Source organism: Bipolaris maydis (genome assembly GCF_028858645.1).
Source record: "Bipolaris maydis strain C4 unplaced genomic scaffold PSV08scaffold_3, whole genome shotgun sequence".
In the NCBI taxonomy this organism is placed as follows: Eukaryota; Fungi; Ascomycota; class Dothideomycetes; order Pleosporales; family Pleosporaceae; genus Bipolaris; species Bipolaris maydis.
This window is the reverse complement of record NW_027093859.1, coordinates 1464861-1488677: the sequence shown is the minus strand read 5'-3', so window position 1 is coordinate 1488677 and position 23817 is coordinate 1464861. Positions and strand designations below refer to the sequence as shown.

The following is a 23817-nucleotide window of genomic DNA, read 5'->3' as shown; positions in this document are numbered from 1 at the left end:
GGATGTACAAAAGGTCATAGATATCCACACATATACGTAGTAGTAGGCTGGAGCAGCATGCACGGGGCGCGGCCAAACGCCCCCGTTCGCGCTTGGCCGTTCGCTAGGAGACGGGCAGGCTATCTGTGTTGGGGATGCAGGCTGAAACCCGCTGCTGCAGCCCTGGCCGTGCCAAAGCAAAGGGCCCTCTTTGTTGTCGCTGGGCCTGCGTGTCCGTCTGGCAGCGTGTGAGGGTGCGTGTTTGCGTGTTTGCGTGTTGTGAGAGAGAGAGAGAGAGAGAGAGAGAGAGTGTGTGTGTGTGTGTGTGTGTGTGTGTGTGTGTGTGTGTGTGTGTGTGTGTGTGTGTGTGTGTGTGTGTGTGCGTGTGCGTGTGTGTGCGTATCTCTGCCTGTGTGTGCGCATGTGCGTGGGCGTGCATTGAAGAAGCAGCATCAGATGCATGCAAGCCCGGCCCGGCGGCCAACAGAGCGTGGTGAGCAAGGCAGGTCATGTGACGGCGGCCGTGGAGGACGCGGTGGGTTTAGCAGCAGGGCCGGCGATGCAGATAGCTAATCGCGCCCGTCTCCTCTCTCTTCTGCAACACCACCAACCACTACACTACCACCACCTCCTGCTAGCACCCTCCCCCTCCACCACTGCTGCTGCTTCTGCCCCAGCTACCACTGTCCAGGTACGAGCCACGTCCCTCCCCCATGACTGCGCCCCTAGCCCGTAATCACAGCGCCGTGGGCGTGGCGCAGGTCGCAGCTCAGCCGCAGTCGTTGCAGCACGACCCCCGTTGCGGCCATGGTGCCCGCCAGCCATAACACCCTGAAGCCGCTCTTGTCCAACTTCAATCACCGCCTGTCCTTCATCCACACACTCACCTCCTTGCCTACAGATCTCCTTCCACGACACCGCCCACACCACACGCGACACCATGGCCGAGATTCGACGAAAGCTTGTTATTGTCGGTGACGGCGCCTGTGGAAAGACGTGTCTGCTCATGTACGTGCTCCCCAACTACGACTACTCCGACCACTATCGCTCCACGCCCATCGTCCAACCCACCCATCCACCTGCCGCTGCTGCTACTGCTCGACTGCTCTGCTGCTCCCCTTGCTAACCTCGCTCCCAACAGCGTCTTCTCAAAGGGCACTTTCCCCGAGGTCAGTACTCCACCGCATCCCTGAGCCGCGTCAGCCTAGCTTGCCACCCACAACACCCATCACCCATTCCTGCCGCCCCATCTCCATGCACTGACACGCTGCCTGCAGGTCTACGTCCCCACTGTTTTCGAAAACTACGTCGCCGATGTCGAGGTGGACGGCAAGCACGTAGAGCTTGCCCTGTGGGATACTGCTGGCCAGGAAGATTACGACCGTCTCCGCCCCCTCTCCTACCCCGACTCGCACGTCATCCTCATCTGCTTCGCCGTCGACTCGCCCGATTCTCTCGACAACGTCCAGGAAAAGGTACGTCGCCTGCCGCGCCCTGCACGTCTTCTCCCTGCTAACTAATAACCCACCACAGTGGATCTCCGAGGTCCTGCACTTCTGCCAGGGACTTCCCATCATCCTCGTTGGATGCAAGAAGGACTTGCGCTTTGACCAGAAGACGATTGAGGAGCTGCACAAGACTTCGCAGAAGCCCGTCACACCCGAGCAGGTCAGTAGCCTACGCCACCCGCCTCACTAAATGGCCCTGACTAACAAGCTTTCCCCTTCTAGGCCGAGGATGTCCGCAAGAAGATTGGCGCCCAGAAGTACCTCGAGTGCTCAGCCAAGACAAACGAGGGTGTCAGGGAAGTGTTTGAGCACGCCACCCGCGCTGCTCTGTTGACCAGGAAAGAGAAGAAGACCAAGAAGTGCTTGATCTTGTAAGCGCGGCATACCGCACATAGGTGGTTCAACCACCGCCCCCACCCGCCCAACCGCGCCTTTGTTGAGCGTCGACAAGCAACAATAACTGTCGCGACTATTGGGTGTGTAATAGTCGTCTATCCGAGAAAGAGGGCAAGACGTGGAAAAACATGGCCGGCCGACGTTTGCAGACGAGTCGACTCTCGACGGGCTGCTCCCGGCCCATCTCTCTCTTTCTCTCTCTATCTCTCTCATGGCACCTACACGAGGCGTTTACTGTGCTGGATCTTTTGTGTGTTTGGACCGTACATCATCTTGGGGTAGTTCATGATGGGGGTTATCTTCTCCGAGCGTGTGGAAATCGAGATTGAGCAAATGGTAGGATTTTTCTAATAATCGGTGCTTTTTTTGCTCTCTACTCGCCATGTGTCACTCTGACAGCTTTGCCCTTTTATTTGACCCTCTCAACGTAGTACATGTGATGATGCCTATGCACCACTGTTCACTGTCCCTCTAATATTGATTTGCCTTGCCTCACTCTAGCAAATGGCATCACCACATGTTAACCTGGATCCATGATGGTATTTGTCTCTTTTTATATAATACACGCCACCATACTCACTTCATGCAATATGTCGATGCTGAAACCCAGCGTAATGCATTAATACGAGCATGAGCATGTGCATGGGCACAAAGCATTAACTTGGCATGGGCATGGAATAGCGCTAGTACAGTCACGAGGCTATGACAAGTGACAGTACTGACAGTGACAGTGACAGCAGCAGCCATAGCACAAATGACAGCGGCACCACTCACATCAGCCAGAGCAGAACAGTGCAACCGGTTTTGTTCATGTTTTCTTGTATTTTTTTCTCGATAAATATGTATATATGCACAGATATGTACCACCATAGTGTATTTCCACCCTCGTATGACAGACTGTGGAGAGAAAAAACGCCCCCTTCCCGTAAAAGTTTTTACATGAACAATAAAACGACAGCAAGTGCTACCGTGGACACTAGAGCAGATGATGACGAAAAGTGTCCTGCAGCAGCATTGCTGCCCTGCTGACCCTGAGGCACATTGTCCGCCACAGCCGTCGAAGTGGGTGCGGCAGCACTACCGGAAGCCGTTTGTGAGACTGAAGACTGTGCAGCTAAAAGAACGATAAACCAAGTCAGCCAGGTGCAAATCGACTGGATAAGGTAAGAAGGGAACAAAACATACCTGAAGAAGTCGCACTCTGCTCCTCAACCGTGCCCTCCTCGCCCCCCCTCTTGACCCCTAACCCCACCCTCTTCTTGTCAAAATCAAACACCGAATACACATTCTTCAAGAACACATCGCCCACCAGCCACTGATTCGCCTTGAACGTCTGTCTGCCAATAATGTTGCTCCTGCACAGCCCGCCCTGGCCCTCGACCTTTTCTCCAATCCAATCCTGGCTCGAGATATTGTATGCTACCTTGTTGAACGAGAAGCTAAGCTGCGCCTTTGTGTCGCAGGGTACGAAGAACGTTTCTCCGCTCTGTACGTGGTCCTTGACAGACGCGTGGATAGCTTGTGCATCTGGCTCCGGGATCAGGATGAACGAGGTACCCGTGTCCATAATCGCTGTTCTGCCTGCGTTAGCGGTAGCAGCAGCAGCAGCAGCAGCAGAAGAAGAAGCGAGTGCGTCTTTGCCGTCCACACTCGCGCCTTGCAAGGATATCTCCCAGAACCCCGCGTCGTTATCGACGCAATCGAGGTAGTTCATGTCGCCTGAGAAGCGCGTTGTGTCGACATGTCCAATGTCCAGCGAGCCGTCTTGCAACCCATCCTTGGCGCGGCTCAGGTGTATGCCGTAGAGTTTGGCGGCGATGAGGCGGTTCGATGAGAGCACGTCCATGATTTGTGGGGCGGCGATTTCGCCATCGCTGGCTGCGCCCCCGCGGCCGATGCCGAGGATGCCGTCCATGGGGTACGCGCGGAATTCGTCTGAGACATTGGTGGCAAGGCCGAAGGTTAGGGGCGAGGAGAGAGAGGTGCCGATGTGGATTGTGTCTGAGGCGAGGGTGCCGCTGGAGGAGCCGGTGCCGTAGGTTATGCTGAATTGTTTGGTGTCGGGCTGAAGGGAGTGTGGCGTGTTAGTATTGGGTTGTGCAATGCTAATGGCTTCTCTAGAGAGAGAAGTTAGGGTAACGTACCTTGAGGGTGCTTGAATCGCCCTTGCCGAACAAAGTATGCGTTTTACACGCTTCGCTCTTGCAGTCCTGGCTCATGACCCATGTGTTGCTAGCTGCGGAATCGAGCAGCATGTGGTATTCCTCTTTGCTATCGCCAAAGGTCACGGCGACCATGTAGCTGAGATCCTTGCCATCTTGGTCTATGGCCACGCTCTTTTCTTGACTCGGGTCCTTCGAGTTGACTATGTTGTACACGTTGCTCTGCCGGGAATGTAGGCCTGTGGCGATGCGGCGCAGAGGAAGCGTGACACCGCGCGCAGTGGTTTCCTTCGAGGATCGAGAGAACTGTTGCGACCGTGGGGACGGCGATGAGGAAGTGCTACCGCCGTCGTAGTGGTACGGGTAAAACGCCGTTGCGCTGGGTATTATTGCTGCTGCCAGAGCGAGCCATGTTGGTAGTGCTGTGTGCATGATTTCTTATGCGTATGTTTGTCGTTTGTACCGGTATCCCACACACGTCTCTTCAACAACCGTTTTGTTTATCGTTTTTTTGTTCAGTTTCGTACAGTCGTTTTTCCTTCAAGCGCAGTATCCCGCAATCGATCCGTGTGTTGAACCAGTAAGATATTCACTCGAGCCCAACGCGTCCATCAACCGTGTTACGCGTGAATCGATGGAAGCCCAAAAACCACAGGCAGAAACATAAAAGGTGCAGAAGTTGGAAAAGGTTGAACGGAAAATAACCCGAATTTCTACACACCAGGCAATTTCTAATCCATTAGGCTGAAATTTCCTCGATGCTGTTGTGTAAGGCTGAGAGCTGAAAGAGAGCTGGACAAGAGAACTAGGGTTCGCGAGTTATACCTGTAATCCCCACCAGCGTTGTCGGCCCCCTTTGAGCTGCAGCAAAACGATCCCCTCTTCTACCAAGAAATAAAAATAAAAATAAAATCCTCTCAGTTAAAGAATTAACGAAGAAAGTATGGGACCGAGCGAGCGAGTGACGACGACTCTGACCAAAACAAAAGGACGTGTGGAGGAAGAGGAAGGGAAGTAGTAAGAAACAAAAAGAGACACCTTCCCCTTCGGGGGAGCAAGGGAGGGGTGATCGGGGGTGCGGTCGTAAGCACAGCCTCTTTTTGTCTCGGCAGCCCCGTCAAATGACGTTTCCGGCCCCCCAAAATGCAAAAAGGTCGGTTCGCGGGAAACCCATGGTGAGCTTTTGGGTGTGTGGGTTATGTGGGTTGTGGGGTTTACCCCTGGACCTTTTGGGGGCGAAAGGGCTTAAACTACCAAGACGCCGGAACGAACGGCTTGAAACAGGGACCCCAGTTTCCATTTGCTTGCATATAGTATGCACCAATGGGGCGGTGCGTAAGAGCTCTATTGTAACTACGCGGTGCATATACTTTAGTGTGTGTGTGTGTGTGTGTGTGTGTGTGTGTGTGTGTGTGTGTGTGTGTGTGTGTGTGTGTGTGTGTGTGTGCGTGTGCAGCTGATGGTAATCGCTTGATTCGATGTGTGCGTAAATGATGACATATTGCATCAGGCTGGATTGGTGACAAGGTAGGGTGGGTACAGAATAGGCTTTCCTTTCTGTCTCTCGTTTCGATGCTCGGCACATACGTATCTGTTTGCCACGTGATCTGCTGATGAAACGTAGCGCCTTGGCTGGTATTCTCTACTTAGTACTTAGCCCAGTGCGAGGTGTTTCGCAGATGTGCATGAACTAAATAATTCGTGTCATTGAATCGAGACGGATCATTGAGGAGTTACCCAAGGTTCAAATGAGGACTATATACTCTATGCATGTGACTGCAGCTTCCGTGGCTGTAGGGGTACCCGGTGAAGTATCGAGGGTTAGCCTTCTTGCCTTGGTTTGGAGCATTGCGATATTTGTAGACTAATCTGTTGGTATTACTGAGCATTGTATAGTATATCTTTATACATCATGCCAGTTCTAAGGTAGACTAGTGTTTTGTGAACAGAAGCACGTAGTTTCGCTAGAAATGTGGACTAAAACCCCACTTTCTGCCTGCTACATAATCCAGTCTAACAGCGCGCTATGGTGTTGGTTTTTTAAGGCCCATCAAACACTTTATTTCTTGCTTAGGGCTTTGCCTAATGGAGCAGTATCCTAAACTTTCCAAGTTAGTACATCTTTCGACTCTGGTCCTCCCGTTGCGACGGAAAGTTCTGGGGTACTTTTTTGACGCACCGCCCAAACCCCATATGATTTAATCTTGGGGTTAAAACTTTGTGTGTCTTGGAATTCAAGACGCCCTACGAATTCGCCTTCGACGTGTTCACCGTTCTTGAGATCCATCGCGACCAAAGCAATGAAGAGCAGGTCGCTTGCGTTCGCTTTGGATGAGTACACTCTCAAGACGATATGCTTTCGTGTGTTGAACGCGGCCCAGGCATTGTCTCTGCTTTTGCGAATTTCTTTGTTGCAAGGATTAGACCGAGCAAAGAAGATAGCAGAGGTTGTGCAATGATTGTTACGTGGCATGGTGCTAAGTTATTAGACTCGTACGTACCTTCAGTCCCCGCGAATACATGGCCGCCAAATTGCGCACGGCCATCGGATGCGAAGATTTCATCAGCGAGAATATTCCCTACGTTGGATCTGGCGTGTCCAGTAAGCTGAAGAATCGATCAATCAGCTTCTTGACGCTGTCTGGGACGGGATGGTCCGATTTTGCGCGAGGTCTTGTATCGCGAATCAAAGAGAATCAACCGGATAACAGCCTCTCATCTTGCTCATAGATATACCTAGAGCTATCTCTTGCTGAATACAACTTCAACATTCCATTGAACCAGGTATGTTCACGAATGCCCCTTTCTCTCTCTCATGACCTGCTTCTGGAGAGAACCACCTGCTAACTTTGTGCTTTGATCTTCGATTATTAAATCTGGACTTTAGGCTTGTGAATTCTAATCGGCAAGCACTTACAGATACAACCTTTCTCGAAGTTGTACAAGAAAGTGTACTCAGCGGCGTTAATCAACCCATCTAATTTGAATTCTGTTTCTGGTCGCGTGAATCTACACTACTCCTCAGATCAAACATTGTTAAACACTTATCGGAGTTAGCGACAAAACATTTTTGTTTCCTTTACACGCGATCCACATTCGTATTATGCCCCAGGGAAGTTGGACAAAAGTTTTTGAAATTTATTTGCGCCTTAATATCCTCAACCATCTTTTTACTGAAATTACAAGCACCTACTTAGAGATCGGGATAACCCCAGTAGAAAGAATCCATCGCTATTCTTACTAGCAATGACGTATATAGACTCTTATATGCTGTTAAATGCGTCTATCAATACATAGATGAAAAGTCTTGGAATGGTTTTCAAGCCATTCCTGGTCTCATTATTATTCAATCTAAGTTGATAGAATACTGAACACTCGTTTTAAGAAGGTGTTCATGTTGAAGCACGCTATGTATGGCTTATTTGCCACTCTACGCTTTTTAAAGTGTTTTCTATTCTATATTTCACTCTCTAGGTATATCCCAAGTCTTGTGAAGTGGGTTCCTCAGATTTGTTACCCCTTACCAACTGTACACAAAAAACCTGAAATTGAACAAAATATCATTGAAACTCCCAGGTGTTGAGCAACACTAGCAGCTTGTAGCTGAAGAGACCTTTTCGAGGCCATTATGTATATTGCCAAACCACTGTTGCACATAGCAGGATAGTTTGGACTCGTATTACTGATAAGACAATGTTTTCGCAAAATCAACATGTATCCTCAATACACAGGACGAACACATTAAAGTGGTAGAACGTCCTAATGTTCTGCGTTGTTCATAGGTTCATTACGGTTATTAATTATAGAATTCAAACTAGAGACCACAAAAAAAAACTCAACGAGCTGTTATTTCTGCTTAAGCTCCTACACCTGCATCCAAGACTTCTTGTAAACACATCGACCACATTTCCTCAGGTATGTTTGCTAGGAAGGTTAGGTCGGGTACCTCATATTTTTGTTGGATTACCCGCAATTCTTCCGGAAAGTCAGCTTCAGAAGGGAATCGTCCATGTGATAGAGATGATTCCACGGTAATCGAGATCCGAAGAAACACCAGTGGGCCTTTAAGAAACACGGCGGCCAATTCGTCTCTAGTGAGCGATCTCGGCATTGGTGCTGTTATTCTGTGCCTTAGGCTTTGGTGAGTAAGACCAGTGAAAGCTGGCGACGGCCCTTCATTGGTCTGAATATAATCCACAGTCTTCTTAATACTTGAAAGCACGTCGTTAGTACTTTCGAAGCGTGTCTGAAACTTCCACATGATACTAGTATATACTCTCAGGCCTCTTTGAGTCTTGTGAGATGGTCCAACGGACTTCAATCTCATATCAAGCAAGTACCAGATAAACGGGAAAGCAGAGAATCCGATACTAAGGGCGTTAGCTCTATTGACTTACAACGAAAGTTTAGTCACTCACAAAGTGTTGGGTAAGAACTGAGAAAGACCCATGTGCTCCAGTTCAGATAGATTATCAGTTATGCTGCGTAGAGATGTAATCATACCCATCTGAGCTTCGAACAGAAGCCCTTCCTGGTCCTCTTGATTCTTGTATTGAACCGTAAGGAGCAGAAGGTTATGATGACACAGAAAAGCCTTGGCGGTGCTAGAAGTATTGTTTAGTAAAGAGCTCAGGCAAATGCACATAGCTAAGGTGGATAGGGGAACAGGTAGAACATACTTGTAGTATATGTATATCATGTTTCTGAAGAGAATTAGAGATTTGTGAGCTTCAGGAACGGATGTCAAGACACTAAATCTATCGAGAGCTCGTTCATACCATATATCAAGCTCACAGGACCACTGTCTCATTTCTTTATGGCTCGGCTGGACTTCGCCCCTCCTCAAGAGTGTTCCCGAATGAAGAACTTTAAGAACGTCGTTTAGCACAACAGCTAGTTCGCAGAGCACTCCGAAGACGTGTACTAAGTTTACTTTCGTGGTTTTATCATATACCATGGAAAATCTTATCTCGTCCGCAAAGTCGTTTTGACCCGGTCCTGGCAGGGAGAGATCAAAGTCTGCGGGCTTGATATGGAGTTGTTGTCGCAGTACCAATGCCATAATCCTGTCACGCAATATGCAGCACCACCATAGACGTTTTAGAAATATCTTCTCACGTGAATCGTTGTCTATCCGGGTACATAAATGAGCCCCAGCTCTTTTTGAGTAGTCAACTGCTTGGCTTAACCAGAAAGTACTGGCTCCATCACTAGTGAAAGGTGCATGGTAAGTCAGCATCAGTGCACATCGAGCTCTTGCGGCATCGTTGATAGAAGGACACATGACGAAAAGTAGCTGTGCTCAAGATCATCAGCATATGATTCCGCAGCATTCGAATACAACTCACGCACTCTAGATCTCTTATAGAATTCAGCATGGGCCTCATGAGCTGTGCCGAAACCTAGGTTGCGCAAGGTCGCTGAGGAAATGTACTAGACATGTATCAATCATTGTTCAAACCACGAAAATCATAAATCAAACCTACCGAGCTAGCAAGAAAGAGTATAGCGTGAAAAAGGAAGAGTGGCACTTGCTCTTGACAAGGTCGTATCACGGTGTTCGTATGGAACATGTCCAGGAACTTCACCTCGTCCATAACGGGGAGTACTGGGTGGATATGTAGGAAGTATTGCCTGATAAACTCATAGAGTATGGGTTTGGCGGGAACATAGAAACATCCATACTCCTCTAGAAGTAGAGCAGCGAAAGGTTCGACGCGAGTCAGATCAAATACCTCAATGCATTGGTAAGAGGAAAAATGAACAAAATTTCCACGCCGATGCATCCATGAGGTCGTAGTACTTGAAGCAGCCTCAAAGATGGGTTGTGTACCATTGTTCTCCAACAACAGTCCGCCGGCCCGTGTCGCGTCGGAAGATGGACTTGTAGTTTCAACACCACGTGAAGCCTGATACGACCGTAGAGTTTCCTGCCGACCAGTGTCTAAAACTTCAGCTGGGGGTTTGAAGATATCGCGTGCAACGGGTATTGTTGACGGATTAACATTTTCCAGAACAGCGGGCCCGGTTGGATAGTCCTGCGTGTCAGAGTCGAACAGTGGTTGAGGACTAGAAGATCGGACTATGGGCAGAGACACCCGTCTTTGTTGTGGTTGCTGATTTGATCGAGCTTTCAAAAAATTAGGTTCTGGACTGGGAAATCTGTGGCATGAATCATTGTTCGATCAGCATGGTGCTTGTCCTCTCATATGAGCATCCATCAGTTGAGATTCTGGGAGAGATATTGATTACCTTTTTCGCACCCTTGGTATGATGCTGCAATCCTGTTTATCCAGTCTGCAGTGAACACAAGGAATGCCGTGCATAGAAACATCACATCGGACCTTGCGGAGTCGACAAGGTGTGCATGCGATTCGGGCACGTCTCTTAACTGGCCTAGACGACTCCCCCCCTAAGCCCTTGGTTTGGACTTCCGTCTGCATATTGGCCTCGTTGGTCTGTAAAACTCATTCCCTCTGTCTGTAATCTTGTCGATCAAGAAGGTGAGGTGGAGTTTGTAACCCCCACTATACTTACCTCGGCTTCGGTACAATGGCAGTCGTCGAACCGTGGCAGCCGGAATAGCCGGGACACAGCTAACATTTTTGGATGGGTCATCAACATTAACTTCTAGTGGATGTAGTGGCTATGCCGGGAAGCCTGATTCTTGTCGTACCGACACCGAAAATTCAAAGCACGGGTAGTCTATTGTCTGTGTGAAGTCCCGTAGAAACTGCATTCATGCGTGATGAGAAGATTTATTTACATTTGGGAACCGCTTCCCCATCAGACAACGCAAGAGAAGATATTAGTACCTTATCGATAAGAGTATACGATCTCAACACCCAGATATGACAGTATAGAGTTTATCTGTTGACGCGGTTCGCGCTATCAGTTGATCCTATTAATTTAATCACAATTGCTAAGATGTGCTTTCAATCACTCTCGTACACCCTCCAGCCGCTCACTAAGCAATTCAATGAAATCCACAGCCTCAGAATGATTGAATTGATTGTTCCGAAGTATGGGTAAATTGACATGCTTGGCCAGGGCACTAGCAGTCTCCCAAATGGCTCTTAGCGCAAGTAGACCCGGACTACGAACACACCGCCCTGATTGATGTTTCACAATGTTCTGGATAAAGTGAATTACAAGTTTGCCTTGGTCCCGGTCCTTCGATCTTCAGTCGGAAGACCCCGGAAACGCTTGTAAATTTCCAAAGCTTGAGGATTAGCCACAGTATTGCTAACCGCCACTTCACGGCCATCGACAATATGCTTGACGTTGATCTCACATTTCTTGCCATTGATTGTGTAGGGAATGTCTTCCACGGCGAAGATGTACTTGGGGACGTGACGGGGAGTATACTTCTCCCTGATCGCAGCCCTAAGCCTCCGCTGAAAGTCTTCCGTGAAGAAAGAAGCTGGCTTCATCTTCAAAAATAGCAGGACCCGTTCGTCGTTGTCGCACGTTCGTCTCTGACCAACGCATATCGCATCTAATATATCCGGGAAAGTCTCGGTGACTGCATAGATCTCCGCGGAGCCGAAACGCACCCCCGATGGGTTGAGAACGCCATCACTGCCAAAGACACCCTAGTGTTAGCTAGGAGAACACGAGCCAACCCGACGATGTTTTTGGTCACTTACGATCTCCCCAGCATGAGTAGACCTCCAGTGTCAACCAGACACTGGATAAAATCGCCCTGGCACCAGACCCTGGGACCAAAGCGTTCAAAGTAAGACGATTTGTACTTTTCTAGGCCGTCCCGCCCATGGAATCGAAGAGGCTGGCTCGGGAAGGGCTGGGTGCAGACCAGCTCACCGGCAGCCCCAGACTTTTCGACTGAAACGGTTTCCGTACTTTCCGAGTCGTAGATATCAACCGCCATTCCCAAAGCTTTACATTGTATTTGTCCAGCAAAGACTGGGAGCAATGGCGTTCCTCCCACAACTAGCCGTCAAAGGTGAGTGATCAGTAGCTACATAGTTTTCGATTGAGATTTAAGGGGTCGCCTACAAGAGCCAGCAATGTCTGTCCCTCCACTCATAGAGATGAGCTGGGCTTTCGGTGGGAAAGCTTGGGAGTAAAACCAATGGTATAAATCCTCAGAGAGAACAGACCCAGTCGATGTCACTACGCGAAGGCTGTTCAGATTAAATTGTTTCCCTGCAGAGCCCGAGAGTGAGCAAAGCTTTCGTAACGAGTCCGAGTTTGGGGAAGTTCCACTTACGAGGCTCAATTGAGCGCGCCCGAAGGTCGGAAAGATATCTAGGAGATGTACCGAAGACGCTGACGCTATCAATCAAATTAGCCGTCGTATTCTAAAGTAGTCTGGGGTCTAATTATTTACCCAATACGCTCTGCAAGTTCCAAAAGAATGGTAGGTTGAGGATGGTATGGCGAGCCATCGTACAGAAGCAGCGAAGTTCCAGAGGCGAGGTTCATGAAGTTCAATAGCCACATGACCCATGATGTCTTCCAAAAATATTAGCCGTCCGTTGCGTTTAGTTTCAGGAAAGTGGTCATACTGTTGTGTATTGAAATACAATATCATCACTTCTTATGTCGTGCTGAATGATTGAGTCGGTTCGGACTTTCAAAGCAACACCCTGATGATTGTACTAATTAGCAATTGCTCACAAGCAGGCTATAGGATGCTCCCGCTTTAATCGGCCACGTACACCTGCGGTATGGACTATGCATTTCGGCTTACCAGTCTATTTCATTCTACGTTAGCTTTTGAATGTTTGAAAAGGCAAGGCTCGGCGTCTTCTGGACTTACTGTGCCCGACGAATACAGGATAAACGCCGGGTGTGAAAATGGAAGTAGCTGGAATTCAAGCGCCTGACCAGTACCTCTACTGAGAAACGTATCATAGGTGCAACCACGATATATTTTGGAGACGTCTGTCTCCACACCGCGGTTGGCAATCACAACGACATTGCGTAGCTGGGTACCTGTTTGCCGAAGGCTCTCTGCCCATTGTTCGATCCGATGGCCGAGCTTCACCAGCTTTCCAGCATATACATAACTATCATCTGCAAAGACTAGCTTGGGGTCGACCTGGCCGTAGCGGCCATAAATAGCATCCGGGCCTAAGTCAGGTGACGACGATGACCAGATGGCACCAATCGCCAGGGCAGCGAGACAGATGACCATCGCATCGACCGAGTTCGTAATCACAGCCGCAACCACATCCCCGGAACGAACGCCTGAGTTGGTCATTGCATCTCTTGTTCTCTTCACTCGTACGCGAAGATCGCCCCATGTGACTTCCTCAATACCCGACACACTTTCCCTGGCGAAATGAATGGCCACTTTCTCGTCGGCACCTTTGCGCAACAGCAATTCCGCAACGTTCAATTGATCGCTGGGAAAGAACGTGGGAGGCGGGAAAAGACTGGTGTCTTCCTGTAGAGCACGTCAGAGTTGACATTGCATCTAGGGTTGTTTGAAAGTACTTCAATTTCTTTATCGCAACTCACTCTACTATCCATCATGGGCCCGACAGTGTCGGAACCCTCAGGTGCGAGTTTAAGAAAGATGTATGCATCTCGCCAAAAGTCCTGTAGAGTGAGCGGGTCAACGGACCATTGATGCAGCTCTCCGTACGTCTTCAGACTAAGGCTATGCTTCTTGTTAACATAACTTAGAAACTTGGCAACATTAGTTTCTCCAATATCTTGAGGCACCCAGCACGGCTCCTTCGTTGATAGGCCATGATACAGACGAATATTTTCTGGCCTACCGGCTTGCTATATCCACGTTGCTTAGTTGGCTTCTGGTAAAGCAGATTTGATGTACGGGTGTACTTACGTCTTTCTATATGCTTGTTGTATGGTTTTATGTCAAATGTAAACTCCTAGCAGCTTTGGTAGCGCTACGGAGGGTCGGCTCATGGGTACTCTTGCATCCGGGGAAGTTCAACAGACATCCGAGCTTAGCCTCGGCAATCTGACGAACAAACAGCTTACAGTGTGGAAATGGATATAAGTAAATGTAGGATTCATGTGCCCCAGTTCAAGGGCATTCGGTTAGAGCTGGGCTAATTCGGGATCTCATTAGCTGAAAGAGAAGGCGGGTGAACAGTAGGTTGCTGCATGCTATTGGTGCTCTGGAATGGCCATTCACCGAGTCGCTGCTGTATGAAAGATCATGGGAAAAGAATATTGCATTGTAATCTCAATAACAAGCACAGTATCGTCACTTCAATAATTGTAGGTTCAGCGATAGTTCATCCTCTAAAGTTTCTCAAGATTAGAAACCCAGAAGCATTGGGGGTGTTAATGTATGTCACAGCAGCCAATCGGATTGACCAGATTGCTTAGTAGTAATCGGCGTGGAGGTTCGGCTATTTCGAGAAGCCGAGACATCATAGCAGCCTCTCCCTTGCAAATCATCATCGATTAGCTCCAAACCGTTAAGCCATATGTTAGAATAAGCCGTTACCGAGAAAGTTTGAAGTTGTAAAGACGGGGATTTGTTTCTGATCTTGGTCGAGCTTTGAAGACATTCGGCTATTATGTCGTCCCTTGGCTCCACGCCTCAGCAGCCTGTCGACTCTGGGCCAACAATCTCAATTACTAGCAAGAGAGTTCGTGCAAAGCATGCTTGCCACGAGTGTCATGCTAGACGATTCAAATGCAATGTGACGCAGTGCCACCCTTGTTCCAACTGTGAATCGGCTGGAACCCAATGTGAGCTATTTCCGTCTCGTCGAGGGAGGTACGATAGACCACCGAAAAGACAGGTTCAGAGAGATGCACTGGCACAAACGGATGCGATCCCTGGCGTGCAAGTTGATGAGTTATTTTCAGTCTCGTTTCCTTCAGTATCTGTCACGCATGATATCACCCCGGACGAAGCTCCTGAGCAGAACGAGGACGAGTCGATCACCGGAGCTTCAACAACAAACCCATCACAGGGAACTAGCACTACTGCTCAGGAAACACTGTTATATGGCGAGTCGAACCCTCTCACTCTGATTCCCGAGAGTGTTCGTCCGGGCGAACAGCTGAGTTCAGAGGAGAGCCATCCGTAACAGAAAGCTCAACTTCATTTCCCTATACATTACATACCACGTTCTGCGCCGGAACATGATCATTCCGCAAATATCGAGCATCTGAGCGCCGCAAAATCACGTTACCTGCAATATGAGGGTGCTCTGACCTTACCGGACGTGCAAGTGTGCATGTCAGCTCTGCAAGCCTACTTCACGTGGTTTCATCCATGTTTCCCAATACTGGACAGGACAGAGTTCTCTCGCGAGCTTGCCACCTCACAGGCATCCCATCTTTTACTACAGTGTATGCTTTTTATTGGAGCGTTGTACTGTGACAATGGGACCATTACATCAATGGGTTTTAGCAACAGGACTGAGGCTAAGCCTTTATTGTACACATGGGCAAAGCTTCTTTTCCATGCTGACTGGGAAAAGGATCACATTACCTTGATCTAGTCTCTATTTCTTCTGAGCTTCTGGCGTGGTGGGCCTTCTGATGTTCGAGATGTCCGGTATTGGCTGGGCGTAGTGATTGGAGTAGCAGGGTCGCATGGACTGCATCTTCGTTAGTGACTTTCAATCACCAAGTTTTTGCCGTCATATGCTAATAAATATCTAGGACAAGATTTGCAACCAGCGATCCCTTGAAGGCACGCATTAGAAAATGGATCTAGTGGTCTATCTACGTGAGCTTCACTTACTTGAAAATATAAACGTTTTTCTTGAGCAATATAGGTCCGAGAAAGACAGTCTGCTGCTTCTCTGGGTCTTCCTAGCAGGATTAGAGATGATGATTGTGATGTTGAGTCACTAGTTGTGTCAGACCTAAAAACGGAGGTCACTAGTTCGAATGGCTCAATATTTGGCTCATGTAAGCCAGAGCACGTAAAATACGCCATTAACATGGTCAACTTGGCAAAGATATGTAAGCATGTTGTTATGATTGAATGCAGCGAAGGACATCTGACGAAAAACAGTTGGTCGAGTTGTTGATTTGCATTTTGCACCAGGTCGACAGACCTTGACGCCAGAACAGCTAAGAGTTGTCGATGATATGCTCCAAGAATGGAAGGAAGGATTGCCGGAAGGAATCAGTCGTAGTGTTGAAGACGGTACCGCCTCTGTGTGGGGGTATCTCCTGCACTTAGCATATAAGTAAGTCACCATTTGAGAACGTATTGAGCAGCTTGCTGAATAGACTTGAAGCCATCTGAAAATTCTCATACATTGACATGATTCCATCATGCAGGAGGGAAGCGATAACGCAGGGCAGATTGTGGTAGCAGCAGCGACCAAGATCAGTAGAATTGCGGAAGACGTGCTCGCTCAGGGTACACTCCGCTATAGGCAGATGCACATGTAAGGGGGACCAGAGACTCATTTTCACTCGAAACTATCACTGACTCCCCCTCTAGTATCACAAGCCTATTTGCTGCCTTCTGTGTTCACACAATCGGCATCAAACGAAATCAGAAAATGCTTCGACGCATTGCTGAGAACCGTACGCAAATATGCCTTCTGGGCCTACAAGAAATACGAAAGTATTGGAGAATCAACAACAATGTGTCGAATCTTTTCCTTCAATACCTCGACGTATCTATAGCACAAAAGCTACACGGGACCTCTCACACACAAAACACAACCCATTCGAGCAATAATTATTTCGCATCGGGCGAACAGCTAGGCGGTGGCATGGACGGGAACCACCCAGGAGGTGGACTTTTGAGCGGCTTCCTAGGCCCTCAAAACCTACAGTCGCAATAAAATATCATTCGACGTTCTATTGCTCAAGTCTCAGTGTCTTGACGCGTTAGCGGGGAAGAGACCGAGTCGATTGTATGTGCAAAGGCTGGCCCACTATGCAGTGCGGCGGCTAAGCTTTGACACGATACCACCTGGAACCCCGGCTTCCGGAAAACAATGGGTTCCGATTGGCGCGAGTCAGAATATGTCAGAACGGGAAGTGTCTTTGTATCTCATGGAAATGTGCAAGTGTTATCGGAAGCTCAGAGTCAGGCTCGACGGCATGAGGCAAGGCTGCACTATCATACTACCGCCTCATAAACAACGAGCTTCGCTTCTCAGGCCAACCTTTGACCTTGAATGCTTTGAGGATTTTCTAATCTAGAAGCTCAATGTCCGCCCATTTGATCTTCTGAGTTCCTCTTTGACTTTCATAATGTTTTGAAGACTTGTGTACGTGGGCTCCTTGAGTGGCAAATCCGTGATGATAACTGCAGGTAGCTTAACCAGGCATATTAAATCATCGGGTTTGGGATGAGTCGCCTCTGCCTGGCTGGGATACTAATGCAGCCGAGAAGTTTAAAATCATGTATGATGAATGTGACCGTGATTTTTAACATGCCGCTGGCTAAACTAAAACAGCAAATACTATTCTCTCATGAGTTAGATAACAGCTATCTTGTGTTTGGCACGACAAGACTCTTATACTACATATTTTAGTATGCTTCACTAAAAGATACGAAGTAGACGAAGTAGACGAAGAAACACGAAGAATCACTGAACAGTCCCGGCGTCGAAGCCCAGCTCCTTTAATATTGATAGTGTGTGTTAGCCCAGTGCAGGAACCGCGCCCATCCTCGCCCCAGTAGCTGTGGCAATACCGGGAGGTATAAGAGCCGGGATACGGCCCTTGGGCGTATCAACTTCAGTTCAGCGGCCTCGCGCACGGAGTTGCGGGTGGTTCCACACATCTTGCATCGTGTTCACAGTCGCGTTGGCGATGGACGCCTTTTATAGCTTGGCCCGGATCTCTGTTGCGCTAAAGGGTCGGAAAGCAGTGCAAATGATTTCCTTAAGCTCCTCTCGGTTTTGCACACGGAGCGAGTTACTTAAGAAGCAAGCATCTTGGCTCAGTTCCGGCTTCTCCAGAACCGATTGACAAAAGTTTGTCCATTCTCTTTCATTTTGGACACCCAAAGTCACGGCATCCCCACCGCCAGTTTCGAATGGGCCATAAGGATAGATGGTTGCATGAGATGCTCCTGTCCTTCTAGGTGACTGTGCTCCTTGATATGCGTAGTATAGCGGGAAGCTCATTCACTCCATCATGCTCTCCAACATGGAGATGTCCAATCGACACCCTGAGCCAGTCTTCTGGCGTTGCATCAAGGCTGCGAGGATGTTGGTGTATGCGTACATGCCTGCTGAGATATCGGCAATAGATATGCCAACTTTTGCAACCTCACTTTCGCTACCAGTGACAGAAAGAAGACCAGCTTCACTTTGAACAAGCAAATCGTAAGACTTTTTCTCTCTGTATGGACCACTGTCGCCGTAGCCAGAGACATCGCAAACGATAAGACCGGGGTTCTTGGACTTTAGAGCTTCATATGACAAACCTAGCCTTGCGCTTGCACCTGCAGCCAGGTTTTGGACGAAGACATCTGCTTTGTCGAGGAGTGCCACGAGTACTTTCATATGTTCGGCATTCTTCAGATCCAGTGCCAGACTCTCTTTAGACCGGTTGAGCCAAACAAAATGCGAGGCAAGCCCATCCACTCGAGAATCGTAGGCACGAGCAAAATCTCCGACGCCAGGTCTTTCCACCTTGATAACCCGGGCACCCAGGTCTGCGAGATGTCGCGTGCAGAATGGTGCTGCTACAGCATGTTCGAGGGAGACTATTGTGATGCCATCGAGTGGCCTGAGCCTTGTGGTTGCAAGAGGCTGTCTAGTCTCTGAACTTTGTTGAAATATTGATCGAAAGTGCGTGCGAGCAACAGTAGTAGACCAGGGACTATGAGATATCCGAGGGCATCGTTGGAGCTGAGGCGCCGCTGTTCCGGTGAATAAGCTGAGAGACATGCTTATGTGCTGAATTAGCGCTTGGCTTTTCCCCCTCTGTTTACTGTATAGCGTATCAGATCAATTATCTCAGAAAAGAATGGCAGGCCACACCCCACCCTACCAGAATCGGGTATCAAAAAAATTAACTTTACTACAGTCAAAGTACGTAATAAAAGGATTTAGGTGGACCTCTGCGAGACCCTGTTAAACCCTAGAAAATAGGTTGGTATTACTACCAAAGCCTCTTAACGGGTATATGTCAAATAGACAAATCTCTATTAGGTACAATAACTAAAATACGGTTACGACGAAGGCAGCAGTAAAGCGAACTATGCTTGCGATAAGTCAACGAACTATAGTTGTAATAAGAACACATTGCGCAAAGCGCTCCTATGCCCATATATTCGCCATATCATATCTCATCAACGGCACGAATCCATCCATACTCCCGTCAATACAATGTCGACGGGAGTTTGGATGGATTCGTGCCGTTGATGGGAGTCGAGATCAAGTTTGGATGGATGCGTACTGAATTAGAATGACTCCGCTTGAAGAACGTGGGGGATAAAATGATGTACTCGCCTACCGACTTGTTCGAAGGAATCTTCATGATGGCAAGGATCCTATTTAACTCATCGGATGTTCAGTAAAAGGGCTAACCGTGAGCCAAGGTTTGCATATAACCGGTCTTTTGAATTGATGGGATCGGAAAAGCAGGTGATCTGATCTGAAGAGGATAGAAAAGAGATACGACTATTTCGGCTTCGTTTCCTGGCTATAGTTTCTAGCACGCATTCCGATATCGCACAGAGTTCTTTCCTTTTGCCTGCCAGGGGGATAGAAGTCTTATTGTCGCCTCAATAGGTTGGATGACATCGTTGTGGGGGTTGACCAAGTGGGTTAGTTCAAGAAGTGCGGAGGCGGAGAGGCGAGGAGCGCTCATTCGGCAGTGCGATCGGTTCGGCTTTATGAACTCAACTTTGCCATCATGGCGTCAACCCAGCAGCTTCGCACAATCGGATATAAGTCATCTGCTACACATTTGCACACATGCAAAGCGTATTTCTACTTACATAATTACTTCGGGATACTGAACAAGGGCCTTGTTACCGGCAATCTCATACTATGTCATTTCACAGGACATCCTGCTTGCGACGCGCAACTTGGCTCGCATTCATAAAACCATTTATTATGCAGCCATTAAGAAGACATGCCTTCTCTACAACTAGAGTACAGCGCATGATGAGCATAGTCGGTTTCAGCGAGAATCAACTCATGGTTCGTGAGGCTGTGAGCCAGGTTTGCGCGGAGTTCCCAAATACCTATTGGCAACAACACGACCAAGAGGAAAAAGACCCCAAGGAGTTTCATGCTACTCTCGCAAAAGCTGGATGGCTAGGCATTGCGCTGCCGGAGAGCCTAGGCGGCTCTGGACTCGGTATCTCGGAGGCAACTATCATGATGCAAACGATCACGGAGTCCGGAGCAGGCATGGCTGGTGCACAATCTGTCCATGCAAATGTATACGCTACTCAACCGCTGGCCAAATTTGGTTCACAGGAACAACTTGAGACAATAGTTCCTAAGATCGTCTCTGGAGACACACGCGTTTGTTTCGGCGTGACAGAGCCAAACGCCGGGCTCGACACTCTTCGGCTTGCAACTAGCGCCAAAAAGAACTCAGATGGATCCTACAGCGTTACTGGACAGAAAATCTGGATTACCTGTGCTCAAGTTGCATCGAAGATGATCCTCCTTGCACGCACAACTCCGTTGGAGGAGGCTCGGAAACCGAGCGAAGGTCTTTCATTATTCTGCATTGACATTGGTGACCGCAACAAACCTGGTCTTGATCTCCGCAAGATTAAGAAGATGGGCGGTCGCGCCGTTGATGCCAACGAGGTCTTTTTTGACAATTACCACATCTCTGCAGACTCGCTCATTGGCGAAGAGGGCAAGGGCTTTAAAATGATATTGCACGGAATGAATGCTGAGCGCTGTCTGCTAGCTGGAGAAGCTTTAGGACTTGGCTATGCTGCTCTGAAGAAGGCCAGCGACTACGCGAAAGAGCGTGTTGTCTTCCAACGGCCAATCGGTCAGAACCAAGCTATTGCCCATCCCTTGGCAGATGCATTCATGAGACTCGAGGCTGCGAAACTAGCAACATATCATGCTGCGAAACTCTATGACCAGAGCAAAACAGATTCTTCGGTGCGACAGGACGAGATCGGAGTTGTGGCCAACAGCGCGAAGTACTTGGCGGCGGAGGCTGCTTTTACAGCCTGCGAGAGAGCAGTCCTGACGCATGGAGGCATGGGTTACGCCATGGAATACGATGTGGAAAGGTGGTTCAGAGAGTGTTTAGTACCCAGGATTGCACCCATTAGTAGAGAGATGATCTTGAACTACATTAGTGAGAGGGTATTGAAGTTACCTCGGAGCTATTGAGAATTGTTCGAGATGGCACATGCTCCAATAGAGATAGTCTACCAAAAACTGTTTGTTGTACGTGGAAAACTGTCTTGTTCAGCGTGAATGAACATGTACTTCTTGGTTAGATTTGTTCACTTTGTGGCCCTGACATCTTAAAACCTAACCTCCAGTGCCAAGTGTTACTGGGCTGAAGGTATTTTCCTTGATCATAGATAAATCTGACTACGAATAGCTTTGGTAAATCTCATCCCGAAAATCCTTAGGAATACTTGATTCGCTATGTGAGAGAATAGTCCAGTACCCGTAAAGAGGCGAGACAACTTACTAGATATAATAGGTAGGGCGACGGGCCCCTACATACATACCGGCAGAAACAGAGTCGCAGCTACCTTCAAGGGTGAGGCTGCATTCGCTAACAGCTGTACTTCAATACACAACTTCGTGTTTGTTCTTGACTATCGTTCGCGGCGAGCCAAAAGCTGTCTATCCAGCCGTAAGCAGGTCTGAACACCTTGCCTAATATGTTACAACTGCGACCAGGGGTGAAGCTGCATTCGCTAGCGACTGTATTAGACCAACGAGGTGTTATTGTAATATACAAGAGACATTATGATTATAAAGCCAAAGCTGGCAACCACGTGATCTTTGGCTTGCTAACAAGACTCCAGGGCTTACACAGCTACAGGCCTTTGAAGCCACAAGCTTAGCGCGGTAGAATTTATGCCGTAGACGTCCTATACTAGCTATATATAGAAGCTGCTTACTAGAAAAGGTACTCGAGCCGCTCACATTCACGCAAAGTCAGCAGATCCCTCTGCTCTAAGCAGTGGTTGCTGAGTTAGTTCGACTTGTCCCTGCTATCTGTGGACAATTGCTCCGTGTTTCTTTAGGCGTTATAATAGACAAGTATTGGATTCCGCGTGGCACTACCATTGGTATGAGTGCTATGGTACTGAACAAAGACCTATCTATCTTTGGCAATGATGCCGAGAAATTTCGATTAGATCCCTGGCTGGAAAGCCCCGATATATTTGCCCGCCTTGACAATATGAGCATGACGTTTGGCACTGGTGCAAAAGGTTGTATAGGTAAGAATATTGCTCTCGTATGTGTCTTCCCACATTTTCTTACTCTACGTCTTCGAAATTACACATTCCCTTGTTGATTCCTTTATATGTCTCTAACGATAAAATTCGCCCCTATATGCTTTATTGAGATGAGACACTATAGATCATTCTTCTCTAGGTCGAAATTCAGAAATTTACGGCTCAGTTTTATCGATTCTTTGAGGTCGAACTTGTAGATAAAGAAACGCCTTGGAAGAATGAGTTTTTTCATAACCGTCAACCTAAAAGATGTGCGTGTGAGACTGAAGGAACGATATTTATGAAAAGACGAAACTGGGTTGTTGATGGAGAAAAAATTGTTTTCGGGGGAATATAAGTCCATAGCCAAACAGTTTTGGTTATAGTGTTGAATATAGCATCATTTAACGTGGCTATGAAGGCCACAATCGAAATGATAGTCCTAAAAAGGTCCCAGTTTCAATTTGTGAAGACTCATGAGATGTGAAACCGACCACGATTTCGCCCCCCCCCCCCCCCCCCCGACTAGGCAATCTACTAGTGATATCTTGCTCCGTACTACAGTGTAAAAACATCGACTTGATTCGTTTATCTAAATAAATTATCTGGAGTTTAACCCATGCAAACAAGGCTACCAGCCTCTGCTCTAGGACTTTGGGCTCAAGCTCACCCGACCCTAAGGCTAGTGAATAGTAACATTGATTTCTTGCAGCTAATGGCCTGCATCTAGATTAGCATTAGTAGAGATTCATAAAGCTAGAAAGGGACTCGATGTCTTGTCTGGAGTCCTTTATCTTGTTAGCGCATTCTCTATGTTTCTGGTTAGACCTTATTAGGTTATCTTAGTTATATTAGTCATTATCTGAAGGATCCATGTATAACATATTCTATTGTTGCCAGTCTTACTTCTTAGAAGTCTGCTCACAATATTTGTGGACAAAAATGGGACTGTGAAATGTCCAGACACGTTCATGTGGTTTTCACATTGATAAACGGTTTCATCCTAGGTATCAAGTTGAAATGATAGGCTGTTTCAGTACTTAAACATCTGATTGTAGTAGTATTTCGTGTTGAGTAATTCGACAAAGTACGTCCTATGTTCCAGCCAGGAAGTTACTGACGGCATCAAGAAGCGCGTCAAATCCTATTAACTCTTGGTACCTAAAAATAGCTGCCCTTCTACCAACACATTCCGGCTCGTCCTTACGCAACTGCCCGGCTCCAGCTTCATTTCCATAGACTAATGCCACGCGATTCTCGCCTGGGCTCGCCTGTTAGGGCGCTTCGCCGCTGATGAATTTTACGATGTTGTCACTGAACGCTTGTGCCACGGTCTTTGTAGGAACTCGTCGAAGTTCTCGAATAGAAGTGACACGTCTACAATATGCGCGGCTTCCCCTTTGAAAGGGTCGTCCCATGGATTTGTATAACTCGTCTA

At 48.0% G+C, this 23817-nt stretch overlaps 8 protein-coding genes across 8 annotated transcripts; 4 read left to right on the top strand and 4 right to left on the bottom strand.

The window, feature by feature from the left end:
• Positions 1-591: 591 nt before the first annotated feature.
• PSV08DRAFT_275599 (P-loop containing nucleoside triphosphate hydrolase protein) lies at positions 592-1941 on the top strand. The gene is made up of 6 exons (XM_014217000.2): positions 592-670; positions 881-987; positions 1121-1148; positions 1257-1454; positions 1513-1647; positions 1710-1941. The coding sequence occupies exons 2-6, from the start codon at positions 920-922 to the stop codon at positions 1860-1862; spliced, it is 582 nt and encodes a 193-aa protein (XP_014072475.1). The 5' UTR covers positions 592-670; positions 881-919; the 3' UTR covers positions 1863-1941.
• Positions 1942-2689: 748 nt separating this feature from the next.
• PSV08DRAFT_217853 (aspartic peptidase domain-containing protein) lies at positions 2690-4726 on the bottom strand. The gene is made up of 3 exons (XM_014217001.2): positions 4028-4726; positions 3069-3948; positions 2690-2997 (listed from the first exon to the last, which is right to left on the bottom strand). Exons 1-3 carry the CDS (start codon positions 4475-4477, stop codon positions 2819-2821), a joined length of 1509 nt encoding a protein of 502 aa, XP_014072476.1. The 5' UTR covers positions 4478-4726; the 3' UTR covers positions 2690-2818.
• Positions 4727-7809: 3083 nt separating this feature from the next.
• On the bottom strand, positions 7810-10488 carry PSV08DRAFT_217850 (uncharacterized protein; the record flags this gene model as incomplete). Its single annotated transcript, XM_014219022.1, has 5 exons — positions 7810-8415; positions 8464-8649; positions 8725-9346; positions 9510-10198; positions 10298-10488. 5 exons carry the CDS (start codon positions 10486-10488, stop codon positions 7902-7904), a joined length of 2202 nt encoding a protein of 733 aa, XP_014074497.1. The 3' UTR covers positions 7810-7901.
• A 705-nt stretch (positions 10489-11193) lies between these two features.
• On the bottom strand, positions 11194-14059 carry PSV08DRAFT_174879 (uncharacterized protein; the record flags this gene model as incomplete). The annotated part of the gene is made up of 10 exons (XM_014219023.1): positions 11194-11626; positions 11695-11998; positions 12065-12214; positions 12279-12343; positions 12399-12523; positions 12577-12657; positions 12730-12765; positions 12831-13456; positions 13570-13750; positions 14024-14059. 10 exons carry the CDS (start codon positions 14057-14059, stop codon positions 11194-11196), a joined length of 2037 nt encoding a protein of 678 aa, XP_014074498.1.
• Positions 14060-14571: 512 nt separating this feature from the next.
• PSV08DRAFT_348625 (uncharacterized protein) lies at positions 14572-15090 on the top strand (the record flags this gene model as incomplete). Its single annotated transcript, XM_014219024.1, has 1 exon — positions 14572-15090. The coding sequence occupies one exon, from the start codon at positions 14572-14574 to the stop codon at positions 15088-15090; it is 519 nt and encodes a 172-aa protein (XP_014074499.1).
• A 1204-nt stretch (positions 15091-16294) lies between these two features.
• On the top strand, positions 16295-16815 carry PSV08DRAFT_348624 (uncharacterized protein; the record flags this gene model as incomplete). Its single annotated transcript, XM_014219025.1, has 2 exons — positions 16295-16410; positions 16467-16815. The coding sequence occupies 2 exons, from the start codon at positions 16295-16297 to the stop codon at positions 16813-16815; spliced, it is 465 nt and encodes a 154-aa protein (XP_014074500.1).
• Positions 16816-17428: 613 nt separating this feature from the next.
• On the bottom strand, positions 17429-18879 carry PSV08DRAFT_197113 (CoA-transferase family III domain-containing protein; the record flags this gene model as incomplete). Its single annotated transcript, XM_014219026.1, has 4 exons — positions 17429-17717; positions 17892-18064; positions 18116-18644; positions 18759-18879. The coding sequence occupies 4 exons, from the start codon at positions 18877-18879 to the stop codon at positions 17623-17625; spliced, it is 918 nt and encodes a 305-aa protein (XP_014074501.1). The 3' UTR covers positions 17429-17622.
• A 1173-nt stretch (positions 18880-20052) lies between these two features.
• Positions 20053-21309, top strand: PSV08DRAFT_217845 (acyl-CoA dehydrogenase/oxidase; the record flags this gene model as incomplete). Its single annotated transcript, XM_014219027.1, has 1 exon — positions 20053-21309. One exon carries the CDS (start codon positions 20053-20055, stop codon positions 21307-21309), a length of 1257 nt encoding a protein of 418 aa, XP_014074502.1.
• Positions 21310-23817: the final 2508 nt, after the last annotated feature.

Excerpts from the sequence above, each read along its gene's own strand:
- PSV08DRAFT_275599 (XM_014217000.2), top strand. The coding sequence starts at position 920 with ATGGCCGAGATTCGACGAAAGCTTGTTATTGTCGGTGACGGCGCCTGT. Across the intron at positions 1,455-1,512 it reads TCGACAACGTCCAGGAAAAG|TGGATCTCCGAGGTCCTGCA; the intron begins GTACGTCGCCTG and ends AACCCACCACAG. Across the intron at positions 1,648-1,709 it reads AGCCCGTCACACCCGAGCAG|GCCGAGGATGTCCGCAAGAA; the intron begins GTCAGTAGCCTA and ends TTCCCCTTCTAG.
- PSV08DRAFT_217853 (XM_014217001.2), bottom strand. The coding sequence starts at position 4,477 with ATGCACACAGCACTACCAACATGGCTCGCTCTGGCAGCAGCAATAATA. Across the intron at positions 3,949-4,027 it reads GCGATTCAAGCACCCTCAAG|CCCGACACCAAACAATTCAG; the intron begins GTACGTTACCCT and ends CACTCCCTTCAG. Across the intron at positions 2,998-3,068 it reads GCAGAGTGCGACTTCTTCAG|CTGCACAGTCTTCAGTCTCA; the intron begins GTATGTTTTGTT and ends TCGTTCTTTTAG.